The sequence below is a fragment of the Pygocentrus nattereri genome, chromosome 17 (assembly GCF_015220715.1).
Source record: "Pygocentrus nattereri isolate fPygNat1 chromosome 17, fPygNat1.pri, whole genome shotgun sequence".
Lineage (NCBI taxonomy): Eukaryota > Metazoa > Chordata > Actinopteri > Characiformes > Serrasalmidae > Pygocentrus > Pygocentrus nattereri.
The window spans coordinates 13,421,612-13,443,032 of NC_051227.1; the positions used below are offsets into that span (position 1 = coordinate 13,421,612).

The window sequence follows — 21,421 nt, forward strand, 5'->3', positions numbered from 1 at the left end:
TAGGTGGATAAATAGATGGATATGTGGATGGGTGGATGGATGGTTGGGTGGGTGCATGGATGGATGGATAGGAGCGTGGGTGGGTAGGTGGGTGGGTAGGTAGGTGGATCGATGGACGGATGGATGGATGGATTTATTTGTGTTTTGAATAAAGAACAGGCCAGCAGATGGCGCGCTTGTCAGTTAAAGCTTCTGCGCTGTTGCGAACCCTGTCGGCCAACAGACTCCCTACAGTTTCAGTTAAGGGAAGTTGGATTCAGTTCATCGAACCGATTCTTTCGACCTGTTCATTCGATGAAGCAAAAGTTCGAGCGAATGTGTGTGTGTGTGTGTGTGTGTGTGTGTGTGTGTAGGGGGGGGTAGTTGGGGGTGGAGCACAATGATTGTCATGTGATTAGTCATCGTTTCCTCTGCCGTGTAAGCTTTACTGTCGTCCCCTCAGTCATTAATGAAGTCGTTTTAATCGGTTTAATTCGGTTTTATTCGGTTTAATTCGGGTTTATTCCCTCCGTTCACACCTGCGATCGATTCATGACTGAACAGCCTACAGAGTGCAGTGAGAGAAAACGGGAGAATCTAAAGAGAATTTAGAGAAATATCGGTTTAATGACTCAAACCACAATGAAAGTATCATCGAAAACACACCGAGCCCCGCTGGTGACATCCCTTATGAATAAAAATAATGTGTGGCCACAACATAGTACGACGTAGGAAAAAATAATTAATTAGTTGAGATAGTTATTGCATGGTCATAACTGAGAAAAGCATAGGAATGACATAATTAAGTTGGGAAAGTTATGTTGTGGCTGTGACTTGGTAAGGTGTAGGAATGAGATAGTTGGGAAAGTTATATTGTGGCTGTGACTTGGTAAGGTGTAGGAATGAGATAATGAAGTTGGGAAAGTTATATTGTGGCTGTGACTTGGTAAGCTGTAGGAATGAGATAATTAAGTTGGGAAAGTTATATTGTGGCTGTGACTTGGTAAGGTGTAGGAATGAGATAGTTGGGAAAGTTATATTGTGGCTGTGACTTGGTAAAGTGTAGGAATGAGATAATGAAGTTGGGAAAGTTATGTTGTTGCTGTGACTTGGTAAGGTGTAGGAATGAGATAGTTGGGAAAGTTATATTGTGGCTGTGACTTGGTAAAGTGTAGGAATGAGATAATGAAGTTGGGAAAGTTATATTGTGGCTGTGACTTGGTAAAGTGTAGGAATGAGATAATGAAGTTGGGAAAGTTATATTGTGGCTGTGACTTGGTAAGGTGTAGGAATGAGATAATTAAGTTGGGAAAGTTATGTTGTGGCTGTGACTTGGTAAGGTGTAGGAATGAGATAATGAAGTTGGGAAAGTTATATTGTGGCTGTGACTTGGTAAGCTGTAGGAATGAGATAATTAAGTTGGGAAAGTTATATTGTGGCTGTGACTTGGTAAGGTGTAGGAATGAGATAATTAAGTTGGGAAAGTTATATTGTGGCTGTGACTTGGTAAGGTGTAGGAATGAGATAATTAAGTTGGGAAAGTTATATTGTGGCTGTGACTTGGTAAGGTGTAGGAATGAGATAATTAAGTTGGGAAAGTTATGTTGTGCCTGTGACTTGGTAAGATGGCCATGAATGAGATAATTAAGTTAGGATAGGTTGTGGGTGTGATTTAGTAATGTGTAAGAATGAGATAATTAAGTTGGGAAAGTTATATTGTAGTCATTACGTATGAAAGCATAAGTTTGGATGATTATGTCATTACTATGCCTTACTAAGTCATGGCCACAGCATATTTAATTTGTTCCCATGCTTTACTAAGTGATGGCCATGACTTCTCAAACCTTACTATGTTGTGGCCACACATTATACGATCCTGTTCCCAGGCTTTCTTCCCAATAAGCAGTGATGTGTGTGGTTTTCTGACATTGTCATTCTCAGTTTGCCAGACATCTTCAGCCTGTCTAACACACTCTGTTCCCTGCTGAAAAAACCAAAGGAAAACATTCAACATTTCTGTTATTTCCTGATGGTGTCCAATAGCCTCTGATGGTATTCTGTGTTTTCCTGATGGGCTGATATCACAGCGTAAAGGGCTCTAATGTTTCAACACCCCGTTGAAAAAAGAACCCAATAAGTGTTTCTGTTGGTTCCTATGGAGCCCCACTGGTGACATCCTGTAGAAATGAAAAATAATGCATTGCCACGTCTTATTAATGCATGGGAACAAGATCCTAATGTGTGGCCACGACTTAGTAAGGCGTGGGAATGAGATAATCAAGTTGTGGCCATGGGAACGAGATTGCGGCTTACTAATTTGTGTCCACACATTAGGATCTCATTCCCACGCTTTCCTGAGTCATAGCCATGACTTAATCATCTCATTCCCATACCTTACTAAGTCGTGGCCACACATTAGGATCTCATTCCCACGCCTTACTAAGTCGTGGCCACGCATTATTTTTCATTTCTACAGGATGTCACCAGCGGAGCTCTGTAGGTTCCTGATAGTTTTGGCTGATTCTATATGCATTTGGTGGTTTACTAATGGGACCTAAAGGTGTTCCACAGCAAGCTAGCGGTCTCTAATGGAAACCATTAAGCCAATTCCCATTAGAAAAAGTAAAAACATCAGGGTGGGAATCCTAATGCTTGTTTGGTTTGAACGCTAGAGTCAGCTGGAGCTGTGAATCGGTTCGCCCAAATCACTGGAAAAGATTCAGTTGGAAAGAGCCGACTCGCTGACGAGTCGGACTCGTTAGCCAGTATGACAGTTGGTGGCTTGTGGGCTAAGCGCTGTGGGGAAGGTTCTGGTGTCTGTAAGACCGTAAACTGTCTTGTTTTTGGTTTTTGTGTCCATAACAGGGGTCTCAACGGTGACCGGAGGCGGAGAAACGAGAGAAAACGGGGGAAAAGGGAGCTGTCGTGTGTGATTTAACCGCTTTCCTGCTTGCTAGCTAGCTTCAACAACTCCTTGTTGACGTTATCGCTGAGTTAGCTGGCCGGACTTTGAGCCAGGAGCCGCGGCGCAGGACCCGTGCGAGGGGAGAGATGTCTCCGGGGGAGAACCCTCACCTTCTCCTGGGGCGGATTCGCTGCCTGAACCGCTGTATCGAGTGCTTCAGGAGAGGCGAAGCTCTGCCGGAGAGCCTGTGCTTCGTGCCGAAGGAGGTGTGCTACAAAATCTGTAAGGACTCGTCCGCCGGCTCCGGATCCTCCTCCTCTTCGGCTTCATGTGGAAACTCCGGGGGTAAGACCCTGGTTCCAGTGTGGGACCACCCGAACCAGCCCCCCAACAGGAAGACAGCCAAATGCACCATCGAGCCTAAAAAAGGGACCTGCATACGGACATCAGGGGAAGAGTACTACAACAGCCACGGCCTGTGGGTCAAAATCAGCAAGGTAGTTAGTAGCGTTAACTTTTGGTGGCCAGGGTCCACTTCATCAGCTCTGTTCTTCAGTTGTCAGGACCCCCATTGACCCTCACAGAGCAGGTGCTATTTGGGTGGTGGGTCATTCTCAGCACTGCGGTAGCACTCACGTGGTGGTGGTGGTGGTGGTGGTGTGTTAGTGTGTGTTGTGCTGGTACGAGTGGATCAGACACAGCAGTGCTGCTGGAGTTTTTAAACACTGTGTCCACTCACTGTCCACTTTATTAGACATTCCTACCTTGTTGGTCCATCTTGTAAATGTAAAGTCAGAGATGATAGCTCATCTGCTGCTGCACAGTTTGTGTTGGTCATCCTCTAGTTCTTCATCAGTGGTCACAGGACGCTGCCCACAGGACGCTGTTGGCTGGATATTTTTGGTTCTCAGTCCAGCAGCAACACTCAGGTGCTTAAAAACTTCAGCACTGCTGTGTCTGATCCACTCAGACCTGCGCAACACAGACTAACACACTACTACCACATCAGTGTTACTACAGTGCTGAGAATGATCCACCACCCACATAGTACCTGCTCTGTGAGGGTCCATGGGGGTCCTGACCACTGAAGAACAGGGTAAGAAAGTATCAGAGAAACAGATGGACTACAGTCTGTAACTGTAGAACTACAAAGTGCAGCTATACAGTAAGTGGAGCTGATAAAATGGACAATGAGCGTAAAAACTGGACGCTGAAGTGGCCAGTCAGTATGTTGGGTCAGTGTAGCCAAGCATTATTCAGTAAAGAAGGGACTGAAAAGAGTAAAATAAATGTTTGTGGTACTAAAAGTACAGCAGAGAAAATGAAGTATGGCTACTAAATTATTATTAAAGCAGTAAATAAAATTAACGAGGAAACCTTAAACCAATTAAGACCAATCAGGACAAACAGTTAAAGCAGATGAATAATACAAAAATAAATAAAAATGACTCATAAAAGTAAGTAAATAAAACTCCTGAGTAGGATAAGAGCATCAAGATAAAGTAGAGAACAATACTAAAACAATAATAGTTGTGATAACATATTAAAAGTATCGCTGTTGTCGGAACAAGACCCCGTATTTCCAAAGCGGTAACTTTACAAGAGAAGGAAAAAACATACATTACTTTCAATGAAAGTCAATGGAACCAGAAGTTTTTCTGAGTAATTCTAGGCGGATTCTTTTGGACCGTTCATCATGAAATTTACACACAATGTAAAGGCCAACATCAAGTCAGTCAAGTACTTTTCTTACAGATAGGAAAAAGGGGAACTCCACCAAATGTTTCAAAATTTATAGATACAGAGAGATTCAGAGTGGTTTGGTGTGAAATGGTCTTTACAGTGGTGGTGATGGGAACCAGGTGTCGCCATGACTACAACACAGATATAGACATTTTATTTACTATCCAGAACCACCAGAGAACCTACACGTTTATATGGCATGTTGATGATGTAAAATCTGAAAAATAAGTTTTCTTTGGGGACTATTTTGTTGCCTCACAGCGCCCTGCATGTATCCCTCCACCATGAAAGTACTCAAAAATACACTGTAGGCCAAAACCTTCTTGAGACTATCCCAAAAGATAAACATCTCAGACATCTTGGCCATATAAGTACACAGAATTTTAGAAAATTCACTGGACTTCCCCTTTCAAGTCATGCTAAGAGAGCAGTTATAAGCATGTAAAAGATGTGAGTGAGTAGGAGTTGTATTAGTAGCTTGTTCTGCAGATATTACAGCGTCTTCTCCTTCTCTCTGATGTTTTCTCCTTCTATAGGAGCAGCTGGAGGAGTACCGCAATGGAGTGGAGATGGATGAGGGCTGGATCCTGGCCTGTAAACACGCCGAGGGAGGACACCGGCTCGTTCCCGTTGAAGCCCCGGACACAGCCAGCAGGGAGCAGCAGCTTTTCGGCTACGACCACAAGCCTTGCAACAGGTTCGCTCCTTATCTGTGATCCACTGTCACTGAGGGAGGCAGCGGTACGGGAAATGTGGGCTGGTAAACACTTACACAGTGTAGGAATTAAGATCCACCTACACGCGTAAACAAGACAGTGCTTCAAGGGTTCTTTATGAAAGAAAATGGTTCTATGTAGAACTATGAACACTCAGACAACCCTTCGCATGATTAAAAGTTCTTTGCATCATGAAATATTTGTCCAGGTTGATGGAGAATGTGCATGAAAGTGCTATAAATGGTTGTGTTTAGAACCTTTTTGAAAAGGGTTAACACTGTAAGAATCGCAGAACCCTTTTGGGTGCTATATAGAACCTTTTGAAAAAAAGCGCAAGAAATCATCTTTAAGCTGGTATCCAGCCTCGGTCCTGGAGGGCTTTAGTCCAGTGCTGTTTGGTGTATGGATGTGCATTCTGACTCATTTCGATATGATATGCGTCTCCATAAGAGCTAATGAACAGAGGTTCGCATCACTGCAGGGAGGGAAATATATAGACGGTATCAACATATAAAAAAGAATTCTTTTTCCAGTACAAACGTTCCTCTAGTCCGCATCACACACGTGTTAATACGATCTTGGTAGTACAGATGAATGTACAGCTAAAGCTTTTTTGAGTGTCACATAACCACATAAGATGTGGCTTTTCTTTGTTGCTGTCATATTTTCTTCCTGTTTTCCTGTGATTATAATCTACCAAATACCCAAACAGTGATGTCAGTGAGTTCAGAAGAAACCCTAAGCTTAGTGGTTTACCTGCTCAGGCACACCTGATTAAACCTAAAAGTTAGTATTAGAAACACCCACCTTGTGCTTCCACTCACTGGCCACTTTATTAGAAACACCCACCTTGTACTTCAACTCACTGGCCACTTTATTAGAAACACCCACCTTGTACTTCCACTCACTGGCCACTTTACTAGAAACACCCACCTTGTACTTCCATTCACTGGCCACTTTATTAGAAACACCCACCTTGTACTTCCACTCACTGGCCACTTTATTAGAAACACCTACACTGTGTTGACACAGGGCTGCTGTTGTCCAGATGATATTTGGGTGGTGGTCTGTTCTCAGCACAGCACTGACACTGTTGAGTGAACTAACAAATGGGGTAACGTAGATGACAAGCACAATGTCTTAATATGGGATTAACCACAGTTTGAACTTTATGGTGCATTAACACGTCTGGCACTGTGTTCAGGAGGAAATATTGCAGATAGAGCAGTAATAGTGCAGCTATAACCTCTACCACAGTCTAAACCTAGGCTGCTCTAGACACTGTAGCTCCGAGCTCTGAGTGATCCTGATCCTGCTGATGGCTGTTTTCAGGTGGGAGCAGGTGGTGGATGCGGAGAACTGCCTGTACCTGGGGGGCAAACCCAGAGTGGCAGAGTATGATGAGGCCGCGGTGCAGAAGCTCAGGTTGGTGGAGCTGGAAACAGGATTTGTGTTGATGGTGTTTGGATGAAGTGGGAAGGACACCAGCATTATAAGGCCCCATATTCCATGCTTTTTTCAATTAAATATTTTGTGTGGTTTTATGTACAGCCACAGCTTAACACTTTAAGCCTGATATATCACTGTTGTCAGAACAAAACCTTTACAGAAGAAGGAAAAAACCCACTTTACTTTTAATGTAAGTCAATGGAACCAGACATTTTTTGGGTCACTTCTTTTGGTCCATGTATCATGAAATGTATACACAATGTAAAGGACAACAGGCACTTTCAAATTATGTCAAAAACTAAAAAAAACTGCAAGAATGGAGATACAAGGTTTTCTTCCGACAGCAGTGATATGTAAATAAGCTCTGCTTTGATTGGCTACCCTGTACTGTACCTCTCTTAAAGAGCAGTCCAGACTGAAACACGGCTTATAACTTCACCATGAATGGGTGGAGCTAAACTGCTGTAGGCTGAATGGGCAGATTGGGTTGGTTTTCATGACATCACAAAAACAATAAATGCAAAACTGTCTTTGAAGCTTGATGTCTTATGTAAACAGTGTTTATATACTAAATCAAACTATTTTATTAAAAAGCATGAGGAACATTCAGTTTTCCACGATATGGGCCCTTTAATCTAACTTCTCTCTTACGCATTTACATGATTGTTGATTTTTCTTGGTTGTTTTCTTGATGCTTATTCTGGCTCTAAAGCTGCGTTCACATTACAATCCTTGCTGCTCAAATCCGATCTCTCTCACTCGACGGTTCACACTTGTTTAAGTAAGTGACTCAAATCCGTCATTAATGTGATGAACCCTGGCCACGAATCAGATACGTATCCAAACAAGAACCACATAGGAAAGTGACTCAGATTGCATTTGAAAAGATCAGATTTGTGTCCACACAGCCCTGAAAACAACAGATCTGAGTCACATTAGGGCAAAAAATCTGATTCGTGCCACCTTAACTTAGTAATGTGAATGTAGCCGAATAGGCTACAAAATCCGATCTTTTTGTCCGAATGTGACACAGATGTGTGTCTGTGTGTCACTGTGAACAGATAAACACACTAAATCTGACATTTTCAATTCCGATTTGAGACTCTTTCATATGTGCTATTGAAATCCGATACGTATCCGATCCACAGCGATGCGACTCTGAACAGCCAGATCGGAATTCATGTGACTTTTACGTCAATCCAACTCGACATTCATCATAATTTTGCGCTGCTGAGGCTCATAAACAGACTCATCGTAACCGCACCGTGTTCGAGGAGACCGAGGCTGCAGCGTCAGAGAACAGTTTAAAGAATCTGAGGACACGAACCAAAGAAGTGGCCGTGGTCGAATAACGTGCACTGTTTACAGTGAAATCGAGCTCACTGTGAGTGATGAGCCCAGCTGTCCACCACTGGAGCTTCATAATCACTCCTGCGATGCTGGCGAAGACGAAACTGAAGCTTCGGGAGCGACAGGCGTTCGCTGGCCGTCATGATTGTTGACCTCTGGACGAACCATGTAAAGCCCTGTTCTTTTGACCATACGGCTCAGTTTAGGAGCTGATCTGTTCAGACTGTCGCATACAGACCACATTTAAAAGACAGTGTGAACAGCCAAACTATAAAATCGGATTTGGTGAGAAAATCAGATTTGGGCCACTTTTACCTGCTGTGTGAACGTAGCCATAATCTCAAAAGCCGGTTGTGACCTTTGTGTGACCCCTGTGCTCGTTTTTTTTCTGCTACGTTTCAGATATGTTCCCGCCACCTGGACGTTTGAGTGTGATGAGGACCTTGTTCACTATTTTTATGATCATGTTGGTAAAGAGGATGAAAACCTAGGCAGTGTGAAGCAGTGCGTGAGCAGCATTGATGTCTCCTCATGCTCGGTATGTAGAGACCAAATCAGAGCTGTTTTTATCACTTTACAGTAGCCTTTACAGCAGGCTGTGGCCTATTGGACAATATTGGATAATATTACAGGGGAATTCCACCAATATTTCATAATTCAGTTACATTACAATGTAAACAGAAGCATTCAGGGCGGTTTGATGTGAAGTGGTTCAGACGTCTTTACAGTGGTGGTGATAGGAAGCAGGGGTCGCCATGAGTACAACACAGATATAGACATTTTATTTACTATCCAGAACCACCAGAGAACCCACACAAGTCTTCTGAGTTTATATGAAAAGCTGATTGTAAAGAAATGTTATTATTCCTCCACCATGAATGGAGTTGAAGTTCTCTAAACTATCATAAAACAGCGTCTCAGTCATCAGGCAGTGAATTCAGAACCATTTCATGTAGGAACTTTCTGTGAGGAGCTTTTAGAGGGGGACGTCTGGTTCCTATCACCGCCACTGTGAGCAGTTCTGACTCGGTAAGTTTATTTAGAACAGAGCGTTTCACACCAAACCCTTCTGAATGACTCTGTTTACATCTTAACCACTTAAATATTGAGGAAAATTTGGAAAACTGATGGAATTCCCCCTTAAGCAGAGTTCAGCCCCCAGCTCATCTTAGATTGTAGTCCAGCCAAATCTGTATTTTTAATCTAATACACTTCATTCAGATGTATAATTAATCTAGTATGCTTTAATACAGATGAACCTCACTCCACAGCCTGCTTTGCACATTTAAAATAACTGTTAAAGTTGAATATCGGAAGAAAACCTTGATCGTTTTTCAGTTTTTGATGTAATGTGAAAATACCTGTTGTCCTTTACATTGTGTGTGAATTTCTTGAAGACTGCACCAAAAGATGTGGCTCAAAATGACTTGTAAAAATTCTGGTTCCATTGACTTCCATTAAAAGTAATGTGGGTTTTTCCCTTCTCCTGTAAAGTTGTCATTTCGGAGATACAAGGTTTTCTTCCGACAGCAGTGATGTGCATGTTGAAGTTGAATCTGTATGCTAGTAAATGTGTTTTGGTGAAGAAGGACCCGAATGGTGGAGCCAGCTGCCTGACTGATGGAGACACTGAGACGTACTGGGAGAGCGACGGAATGCAGGGACAGCACTGGATCCGCCTGCACATGAAGAGAGGAACTGTGGTCAAGTGAGTTTACTACTTTAATCCGATAGTTCAGCGGAAAATCAGATTTACTCAGTTTAGTCATTAAATGTAGCCAATAAACTGAGATGTTTTGCACTGGAGCTACGATGCTAATGTAGCTTAACAATTAGCTTGTGTGCCCTGTATGTCAAACATATAGCCGATAAGTGGGCCAGATCAGGTCCACAGCACAATCCTGTCCAGCACGCAAAATTATTTAGATTTTCTTGATATTAGTTCATTTCACATTGCTGCATTGCTGCACTACAATCCCCAGCATGCACTGCAATGTAATGTGCACTCCCAACCCCCACTTCCCCAGCAAGAATCTATGGGACAGTGGTTACACCTCAATTCCATGCAGTTCTACACCAGTCATCTCACCAAACATGCTCAGCACTGCAGTAACACTGACACTAACACCACTGGTGGTGGTCTGAGTGGATCAGACACAGAGGCGCTGCTGGAGTTTTTAAAAATTGTATCCACTTCAGACACCAAACGTGTCTTAGTTTAGTGTAGGGGGTGGATTTTGTACATTTATACAACAGTTAGTTCCGGCCACGTGAGCTGATTGGTCGAGAAAGTTCGAACAGTGCTGATATTTCACCATAACATCACAGGTTTTCCACAAACACTATCACTCTGCTGAGATGTTGTTGCGAAGCAGTTGTATGAGACGCTCAAGCCATTTGAATGTTTTTACTTCTTACTTTGCCACAAACAGAAAACAGACACTGTTAAGATCACATTTGAGCGAAAGCCGATTTGGTCCGACTCTGAAGATGAGACGACACTAAATTCCCAAACTGTCATCACCACTGAGCAGCTTTTCAGTCGGCAGCTGTGACAGAAGAACAGCTGAACAACCTGGAATCAGCCAGAAATGAACCCAGTACCATGCGCCAAACTACACAGGCTGTAAGAAGCTTTACAGACTGGCTGGAACAAAACAACATTAATACTGATCTGGAAAAAAACTGACAAAGATGAGCTGAACCTGATATTGGGTCAGTTTTATGGCTCAGTCTGATTTGGTCAGACTGAAGATCAGACAACACGTCTGGCGAATGGTACTGGGTTCATTTCTGGCTGATTCCAGGTTGTTCGGCTGTTCTTCTGTCACAGCTTCTTCTGTCAAAAACTTCATAAAAATGTCACAATAACACACTTCCTCTCAGGTTCTACTGCTTAAGTAAAGAAACGCTTCACCCAAGAAAGGTTTATTAACAATATCAAAAGCAAGTTAGCCCCTACTACCCTTAATTTGTCACTAAAAGGGTATTCCACCAAATTTCACAAGTTCCTCTGAAGTGTAATCAGAGAGGTTCAGAGTGGTTTGGAGTGAAATGCTTCAGATGTCTTTACAGTGGTGGTGATAGGAGACAGGCGTCACCATGACTACAACACAAATATTTAATATCCAGAACCACCAGTGAACCTACACGTGGAGTTTTGTGCCACTCCACCATGAATTAACTGAAAATCTTCTCAAAACTATCATAAAACAGTGTCTCAGACATCAGGCAGTGAAATCATAACCATTAACTTGTGGTGGCCATCTGGTTCCTGTCACCACCACTGTGAACTGTTCTGACTCAGTAAGTTTCTCTTGAAGAGCACTGGAGCATTTCACAAGAACCTTCACAACTGAATGATGTGAAATGGAGACTTTGCCCTTTAATGACTGTGTAGTGTTTGGATTTATTTAATAGAGGATCCATAATCCTGCTTTTAGAGTAACTGACTCAACCCTGCATTTTTTCTTGGTTTCTCACCGTGGTTTTTGTTTGTGTATCTTTTCCATCTTTCCATTTTTCCTTCTCTAGTAAGCTGATATTGACAGTGGATTCTACAGATGACACCTACATGCCTAAGAGAGTGACAGTGTTTGGTGGGGAGGGAGATAACCTTAAGAAATACGGCGACGTCAACATTGATGAGTGAGTTCCTCAAAAACGCTTTTCACAGTTCCTCAGGGATCATCAGGCATTTTAAAACTGAAAGCAACTTCAATCTAGAGAATATATCTTCGACTTCAATTATGAGAGTTGTATGAACATTTTTGGGTTTTTCATTTCTTTATGCACAGTTTTATGTCACTTTATCTAGTGAAACTATCTTGTTCCATTGGCAAATAAATGGTTTATAAATAGTTTGATATTTTGTCTTCAAATAAGCAAAACTGTTTGCATTATTTCTCAAAACTGCTAAAATGGTCTGCCATTGGAATAAGACACTTTCATTAGATAAAATTCATTAAAGAGCCCCAATCCTACATTTTCCCTTGAGGTCCACAAAACATTTGCTTGATTGTTTGTACATTTATCTCTTAGAATTAAACAATGTGTATTTGTTGCTGTGCCTTTAATACTGATATATGTAAATGAGCTCAGTTCTGATTTGCTGCCTCAAAAAAGCAGCCTGGGCTGAAAACACTCCTTATAACTTTAGCCTGAGTGGGTGGAGCCAAGCTGCTATAGGCTGAATAGGCAGATATATGTAAATGAGTTGGTTTTCATGGCTTAACAAATGTAAGGGTGTGATATGGGCGCTTTAAAACAGGTGAAATTGTATAGAAATAGGTTTAATATTATAATAGTCCTACAACATGTCATAAATAGAAATAGTGGATATACTGGCTAGAAGTAGTAATAATAATAATAATAATAATAATAATAACAAGAAGAAGAAGAAGAACGTCTATTTATAAGGCACATTTTTTGTGTCAACGTCAACTGAAGGTGCTTTACAGAAAAATAAACTGAACAAAATTCATGAAAACACGTCTAAAAAGAAGAGTCTTAAGGTTCTACTTAAAAAAATATCCAGAACTTTTAAAAACAAAACTCATGAACACATAAAAACACAACATCTAAAAGGAACATTCTTCTTCAAAGATCGGAGTTTCTAAAACAAAGCAAACTTAATTCATAAAAACAGGTCTAAAAAGAAAAGTCTTAAGATTCTTCTCAAGAAAAGAAATTTCGAATTACTTAAAACTGAAATGAATTCATGAAAGCATGGCTGAAGAGAAACATCTCAAGATTCTTTTCTGAGAATGATGAAGAGATAAACCACAGCCACCCGTGGAGCATAACCTTTAATGTTTATATTTTACTGTTTAATGTTTTTTTAACTTTGTGTTTGGGTGCTTTCACTGTATTCCGATATTCATTCACAGGAATCTGATCGGTGAGGTGTGCGTGTTGGAGGACATGACGATACACTTGCCGATCATTGAGATCAGGATCGAGGAGTGCAGAGGTGAGATGCAGCAGATTTTATTCAGCCACAGGCTTTTCAAAACACATTATTCTGTACTGTAAGAATAAGAAATGTTTGTGATTTTTTTTTTAAATGCTCATATCTTGGAAAATGTAATTGTCCTCATATTTTTAAATCAAAGAGTTAGAGTAGTATATAAACATTGTTAAAGTTTCAAAACATACCATTCGCTCTCTAGTCCATGTCGCTCCCCTATAGCCCCGCCCATTCGCTCTGAAGTTATAAAGAGTGTTTCAGTCCATACTGCTTTTTGAATGAGTTACAGCACAGGGCAGCCAGTCAAACAAAGCTCATTTACATACACTGTATTGCCAAAAGTATTTGGTCGCCTGGCTTCACACGCATATGAACTTGAGCGACATCCCATTCTTAATCCATAGGGTTAAATATGTTGGCAGCCCACCCTTTGCAGCTATAACAGCTTCAACTCTTCTGGGAAGGCTTTCCACAAGGGTTAGGAGTGTGTTTATGGGAATTTTTGACCATTCTTCCAGAAGCGCATTTGTGAGTTCAGACACTGATGTTGGACGAGAAGGCCTGGCCCACAGTCTCCGCTCTAATTCATCCCAAAGGTGTTCTGTTGGGTTGAGGTCAGGACTCTGTGCAGGCCACTCAAGTTCTTCCACACCAAATTCACTCATCCATGTCTTTATGGATCTGCTTTGTGCACTGGTGCGCAGTCATGTTGGAATAGGAAGGGGCCGTCCCCAAACTGTTCCCTCAAAGTCCAAAAAATTGTCCAAAATCTCTTGGTGCTGAAGCTTTAAGAGTTCCTTTCACTGGAACTAAGGGGCCGAGCCCAACTCCTGAAAAACAACCCCACACCATAATCCCCCCTCCACCAAACTTTACACTTGGCACAATGCAGTCAGACAAGTACGGTTCTCCTGGCAACCGCCAAACCCAGACTCGTCCATCGGATTTCCAGACAGAGAAGCGTGATTGGTCACTCCAGAGAACACGTCTCCACTGCTCTAGAGTCCAGTGGCGGCGCTTTACACCACTGCATTCCATGCTTTGCATTGTGCTTGGTGATGTAAGGCTTGGATGCAGCTGCTCGGCCAAGGAAACCCATTCCATGAAGCTCTCTACGCCGTTCTTGAGCTGATCTGAAGGCCACATGAAGTTTGGAGGTCTGTAGCAATTGACTCTGCAGAAAGTTGGCGACCTCTGCGCACTATCCCCCTCAGCATCCGCTGACCCTGCTCTGTCATTTTACATGGCCGACCACTTCCTGGCTGAGTTGCTGGGTTTTCTACACCTGTGATTGTGGAAGTGATTGGAACACCTGAATTCAGTGATTTGGATGGGTGACTGAATACTTTTGGAAATATAGTATATATCCGTCTTAAAGGCATGGTAATTTTCTGTCTATAGTATTGGCTTGTTTTATTGGTCTATCAGGGGTTTGAATGCGGTCATCTAGAAATGTATGATACATGAAATCACACGTGTCATAAGTGGATCTCAAAGAAAGAAATAAAATGCAAGAATAATTCTGGATGTCATCAACATGACACCCAAAGTTATTGACTTGGCAAGAATTTGACGGTGTCTGTTACAGCATCGGGTGTCAGATCTCAACATCCAGTCTACTTTCTGGCCCATTTTAACAGATTCCAGTAAGAAAATATTTTTATAGTTATGAATAAAGAAGGACACACAATGTCATTTACTGAACCCTCACTTTAGTGAAGTCCATGAGGTGCTAAAAAACAAAAACATAGATGGTTTAGCCTTCATTCACTTATTCTATGCCTTCTTCTAACACCAGTTGAGTTATCCATATTTTCAGATACCCATATGTTCAAATCCATGGTGGGAGATACTGTATTGGTCGATTGACCATTCGAGAGTTTTTTTCTATTCTGTGAACTTAAACTCATTGTTCTGGTCCTAAATCATCTGTGGTGGTCTTCCTCAGATGGGGGGATTGACGTGCGGATCCGAGGGCTGAAGATAAAGTCTTCATGTGAACGTGATCTGGGTCTGAACGCTGACGTGTTCCAGTCGCCCCACCTGGTGCGGTACCCTCGACTGGAGGGAACTCCTCCTGACGTGCTGTACCGCCGCGCGCTCGTCATCCTGAGGTAGTGCTCACATACAGAGAGAGACGCCTACAGGAACGCCTGTTTAAAATCACTACACCAACCGGATCTAAAGCAAACACACAGACCCTGTTTGCTGTAAAAGAGGCTGGTCATTATGCACTTGCCACTCCTGCACAAACAAATTATGTGTGTTTTACTGTCACGTGATGGCAGAAATACATGCTTTGAATATTCAGCACTAAAGCTTCCAGTACCACAGGTTTGCAGGTTGGAGATAGTCAGTCCTGTTTTATGTCTATTAGCACTGGCTTTAACCTTTTTTCCCCAAATCTGGGCTATAAACTATAAACAGACTGCATCTCTTCAGTGATCTGCTCTGTAAACATTACTTTTATAAAATGACAAAGAGCATCTGAGATTTTTGGCTTTCAACAGTAAATTGTAAACATATAGTGATATGTGTAGATCATAAAACACATGTTCTGTTAATTTGAGAGAAACTTTTAACAAAAAAAAAACAAAACAAAAATTTACTTGTATTTCATGTAGTTACTAAATAATTTGCCTCAGGATTTGGGTATGTTAATCCAGATGGAAAAAACAAAATATACTCACAAGCCCTTGCGGTCCTGCCCACAATATTTATATATAATGATTAACACACTGACTTTCCTTCAGGCCAGTAGTATGGCCACGTTATTGCTCTATAGCCTTTGGACATCTTAGTGTAGTTATCATAGTGTCATTATCAATAGCATGTATTTCCTCTTTTTCTGACCGTTCTCTGTGAACCCTAGAGATGGTTGTGCGTGAAAATCCCAGTAGATCAGCAGTTTCTGAAATACTCAGACCAGCCCGTCTGGCCCCAACAACCATGTCACGTTCAAAGTCACTTAAATCACCTTTCTTCCCCCATTCTGATGCTCGGTCTGCACTTCAGCAAGTTGCCTTGACCACCTCTAACATGCCTAAATGCATTGAGTTGCGACCATGTGATTGGCTGATTTTTGGACCTATTTTTGATAAGCAACTGAACAAACTGTACCTAATAAAGTGGCCGGTGAGTGTACATAAACACACATGTATGGAAAGTGAGAGACAAAAGTATTAAAAGTATTAGAGACACACCTTCTAATTACTGAAGTCAGGTGCACAGTCATAAAGTCTCCATAGACAAGCACTGGCAGTAGAGAGTTGCACTGATGAACTCAGTAGCTTTAAACATGGCTCTGCCATAGTTAGTCCCGGCCCATTCACTGTGTTAATTTCCTACATTTTTAGGTTCATCTCACTCCTGGATAGCCTTTTGCCTCACCTGGTGCCAGCCTGGGACTACAGCCTGGGCACCTTTAACCAGATTAAAGTGAGTATTTAACCACAGCGGAACCAACACCCCCGTTAGCACTGTTATAGGATTAAATCACCTATTTGGACCCGACTCATGCAGATCTTGAGCCCCATGGAGATTAGTTCTAACCTAAAACCCAACACACCTGTTTCTCCTGAACACCTTGGCTTGCTCACTCAGGTGAGCTAGATTGTATTCTGGACAGGGCTGATTGGCAACTCCCTTAGCTGAACATACTTTGTCAGCTGTAACTGCTCTATGGACACCTAGATTAAGGTTTAGTCCGTCAACAGAGGAGTGGCGTAATGACCCTTCGTGCAAAGATGACTGGGTCACTGTAATCTGAGCTTAATCATTGAGCAATAGAACATTGTCTCTGTCATGCTGTGTTCACAGTTCATGATGTATAGACAAATAGAAAGTGATGTCTTTACATTTTGGCGCTCCCATAAGGAAGTGTTTTGAGAGATGCTGGGATTTGAGTGGCAATGATGTCATTCCGTTTATGTACAGGTTCTTTTTTGAAGACTGATTCTTTTTAAAATCCTCTTGATTCCCACCAGTTTTCTATATTTACTTACCCTCATTAGTGTCTTCGTAGGCTGTTTGCTCATGTCTGCTGTGAGTACAGCTCTAAAGTATGCAGAGTATTTCAGGACTTCAGGAGCTGCTGCCAGGTTTATTTGCATTCAGAATAATGACAGGTTACTCTCTGCTGCCCCCTAGAGTATAAAGCAGTTCCTGCTTCTGTCCAAACGCCGCTCAACCCTCATCATCCAGTGCCTGAAAGATTCCGAATCCAGCAAGCCTAACTTCATGCCTCGCCTCTATATTAACCGCCGCCTGGCCATGGAGCACCGGGACAACCCCAGCCTCGACCCCACCTGCAAAAATGCTGTTTTCACTCAGGTAATCTCATCACCCACTCACTCACTCCAAGTGTAGTTAGTTTTTGCACTGATGCTACAAGGCAAGGTAGTTTTGTGCACGAGTCATCACATACATGACTCAAAGCGTTTGATTTGTTCAGTAATCTGTAACAGATGTGATTATAGTGCTGTGAAAAAGTATTTGCCCCTTCCCCATTTCTTCTTTTTTTTACATTCTTGTGACACATAAATGTTTCAGATCATGAGTTACTTTCAATATTAGACAAAGATAGAGAAAGAGCTCAGCAGCGCATGGACTTCCTGAGATGGATGAAAAGAGCACACCAACCCCCTCCGATTCTCACCACCCTCTACAGAGGCACTGTAGAGAGTATACTGACCAGTTGGGTCTCTGTCTGGGCAGGAGCCTGCAGCGCCTCTGAGTGACCAGAGCTCAGAACATAAACAGAGACCCCTCCCACCCCCACCATGGACTGTTCTCGCTGCTGGCCTTTGGAAGGAGGTTCTGAAGCCTTCAAAGTAGAACAGCCATGTTCAAAAACATCTTCTTCCCACACACCATAAGAATGCTGAACTCTAAATGACATGCTGCTCCTATTCTGTATTTTTTTATTACCTCATACTTGGGCTCTCCAGTGCAATATACTCTTGTACATATTCTTATTTAAAATTATTTATCTGCTGATATACATATGTTTACATATGCACTACACTTTGCACTACATCGTAATACTTATGTTACCGATATACTCTGAGCCAAGGCAGCGAAATTTCATTCTAATGCGCACTGTACGATGTTAATTAGACTGTCTAAGTCTAATGTACCCAAGTAAACACAAAGTGGTGCCTCTGAATGATGATTTCATCAATTTATTTCATATCCACCTCTGATTGTGTCTTGGAGAGTTTTTGGAGAGCCACAGTCCTCACTTGAATCCCACTGAGATGCTGTGGCAAGACCTTAAACCGGCAACTCGTGCTCAAAAGCCCTGCAGTGCAGCCGAATTGAAACAATTCTGCAAAGAAGAGTGGCCCATATTTTCTCCACAGTGATGTAAAAGACTCATCGCAAGTTATCACAGTCGTTTGATTGCAGTTGTTACTGTCCTCAGCAGCATAAGCAGTCATTAGGTTATGGGGGCAACTGCTTTTTCACGTGATAGATAGATAGATATATAGATACTTTATTGATCTCAAAGGAAATTTAGCAGCCAGTAGCAGAAACACAACACTATACAGTAACCGTGGGTGATATAGATGTGGAATAAATCTTTATCTTTAATAAATGGAAAGATCATATTAAAGCTGCACTGTGTTCACTCGCCTTGTCTTTGTCTTATATAAAAATGAATTGGATGATCTGAAACATTTCAATGTGACCAAGTAGCAAAAATAGAAGAAATTGGGTGTGGGTAAATACTTTTGCACAGCACTGTGTGTGGTTTCTGACAGTGTGACACTTAGCTATACACATGGGCAGAGCCATGTTTGCATAGGTCACAAAAAAAAAACAGCAGCAGCCTGAATTTGTCCATCGTTTTTTTCTCTCTCCGTATCATAAATTTGACTTTTTTGTTTGTTTTTGATCCATCTTGCAGGTGTATGAGGGTTTAAAGCCATCAGACAAATATGAAAAGACTCTAGACTACAGGTAAGTTTTATTTTACTGTATACACCACATAAAAAACTCAGTGTTTTTAGTTCAAGAACATAATTGTACCCATTGCAGTGCAACACAGTGAGATGCACACAATTTATACACTCAAGTGTTTGGACACTTGTACTTTTTTAGGAGGCATTTACATTATTTATACCCTGTTTTTGAAAAGAAAATAACAAATGTTCTCCATGTTTATGACCTTAGATGGCCTGTGCGTCATGACCAGTGGTGGGAGTGTAAGTTTATCGCAGAGGGGATCATCGATCAAGGTAACAGCTTCACATCACAGTCCTGGTGTTTCTGTTTAAGCAGCTAGACTCGCTTGAACTTTCACTTCTTTATTTTGCCCATGGAGTCAGACGGCTGCTGTCTAAGCTGAGCCTCATTTCTGAGGATAAACAGCTCTAAAGGGATTATTTAGATCTAATATAATTTAAACCAAACCAAATCATGTTTGTCACATCACATTTACACAGGTGCACAGCTGAGTGAATGTGTATGTATGCGCACACACACACACACCGATCAGGCATAACATTACGACCAGCTCATTGTCCATTTTATCAGCTCTACTTACTGTATAGCTGCACTTTGTAGTTCTACAGTTACAGACTGTAGTCCATCTGTTTCTCTGATACTTTGTTACCCCCTTTTACCCTGTTCTTCAGTGGTCAGGAACCCCATGGACCCTCACAGAGCACGGGGAGTGGATCAGACACAGCAGTGCTAGAGTTTTTAACCACTGTGTCCACTCACTGTCCACACTATTAGACACTCCTACCTTGTCGGTCCACCTTGTAGATGTAAAGTCAGAGACGACAGCTCATCTGCTGCTGCACAGTTTGTGTTTGTCGTCCTCTAGTCCTTTATCAGTGGTCACAGAACGCTGTCCATAGGACGCTGTTGGCTGGATATTTTTGGTGGGTGGACTATTCTCAGTCCAGCAGCGGCACTGAGGTGTTTAAAAACTCCAGCAGCACCACTGTGTCTGATCCACTCAGACCAGCACAACACACACTAACACACCACCACCACGTCAGTGTTACTGCAGTATTGAGAATGATCCACCACCCAAATAGTACCTGCTCTGTGAGGGTCCATGGGGGTCCTGACCACTGAAGAACAGGGTAAAAGGGGGTAACAAAGTATCAGAGAAACAGATGGACTACAGTCTGTAACTGTAGAACTACAAAGCGCAGCTATACAGTAAGTGGAGCTGATAAAATGGACAGTGAGCGTAGAAACAAGGAGGTGGTCATAATGTTATGCCTCATTGCTGTATATGTATAAATATATATGTAAAAATATACACATTAATGTAGAACAATGTTGCACCACTCTAATGTTTTTTGAAATACAAAAGCTTGATGTAGTGTATAAACACTGTTAAAGGGTCCATACCGGTGTAAGATATGGGCCCTTTAAGAAGTAAGGCCTAAACACTTTTCTCCCTGTTGTCTAGGAGGAGGCTTTCGGGACAGTCTGGCGGACATGTCTGAGGAACTCTGTCCCAGCTCGGCTGAATGTGCCATGCCTCTGCCTTTCTTCACCAGAACCTCGAACCAGGTACCCAGCACTCCAGTAAAAATATTGTTGCTGTAATGAAATAACGACTGCAGTAAAGGTGAAAATACCTTCACAAGAGACGACTTTAATAAAGTAGAAAAGTTGCAGCTTAAGAAACTTCCTTAGTACAGATTAACTTATAAAACTGCAGTGGAACTTCTTAGGCCCAATCCCATTTCACCCCTCACCCCTACCACCTAGGCCTCACCCCTCTGTTTTGCACAATCACGTCTAGGGGTAAGTTGTGCCAAGATAGAGGGGAGGGTGAAGCGAGGGCTGCATGACCCTCCAAATGGAGGTTTTTCAGAGATTCTAAACAGAGAGATATGAGAAAAGAAAAACTGACAAGACGGCTGAACAAAAGACCAAAGAAAACCATAAATGCGAGAATTTTCTCTGTTAAAAAATTAAGATAACCACTGTTTTATATTAGTTTAATGTTGTATGTATGTATGTATGTATTTATTATTATTATTAGTAGTAGTAGTAGTAGTAGTAGTAGTAGCAGCAGTAGTAGTAGTAGCAGCAGTAGTAGTAGTAGTAGCAGCAGTAGTAGTAGTAGTAGCAGCAGTAGTAGTAGTAGCAGTATTTTGGTCCTTTTCTTTTTAGCAAGCATAAAAAAAAAAAATCGCTATTACTGTGCTGGTGTCTCTGTAGCTAAATTTCACGTTCCACCTTAAATGATGTAGCAGTTACATTCTGGCACTTCAGACATCAGAACTGCTGCTCCATTTAAGGTGGAACGGGAAAATTCAAACAAGAAACGAGAAT

At 41.9% G+C, this 21,421-nt stretch overlaps 1 protein-coding gene across 2 annotated transcripts in view; it reads left to right on the top strand.

Annotated features, from left to right (window-relative positions):
* The first annotated feature begins 2,733 nt into the window (after positions 1-2,733).
* The window catches only part of hectd3 (HECT domain containing 3), a 29,096-nt gene continuing 10,408 nt past the window's right edge, over positions 2,734-21,421 (top strand). Inside the window, exons 1-13 of one of the 2 annotated variants that reach the window (XM_017706312.2) lie at positions 2,734-3,381; positions 5,164-5,324; positions 6,676-6,768; positions 8,545-8,680; positions 9,729-9,850; positions 11,677-11,790; positions 13,032-13,114; positions 15,060-15,225; positions 16,468-16,549; positions 17,261-17,443; positions 19,023-19,075; positions 19,289-19,353; positions 20,547-20,650. In XM_017706312.2, the coding sequence (XP_017561801.1) occupies positions 3,031-3,381; positions 5,164-5,324; positions 6,676-6,768; positions 8,545-8,680; positions 9,729-9,850; positions 11,677-11,790; positions 13,032-13,114; positions 15,060-15,225; positions 16,468-16,549; positions 17,261-17,443; positions 19,023-19,075; positions 19,289-19,353; positions 20,547-20,650 (1,713 nt within the window). In that variant the 5' untranslated portion in view covers positions 2,734-3,030. The remainder of the gene's footprint in view (positions 3,382-5,163; positions 5,325-6,675; positions 6,769-8,544; positions 8,681-9,728; positions 9,851-11,676; positions 11,791-13,031; positions 13,115-15,059; positions 15,226-16,467; positions 16,550-17,260; positions 17,444-19,022; positions 19,076-19,288; positions 19,354-20,546; positions 20,651-21,421) is intronic. The other variant, XM_017706313.2, reaches the window with a different exon arrangement.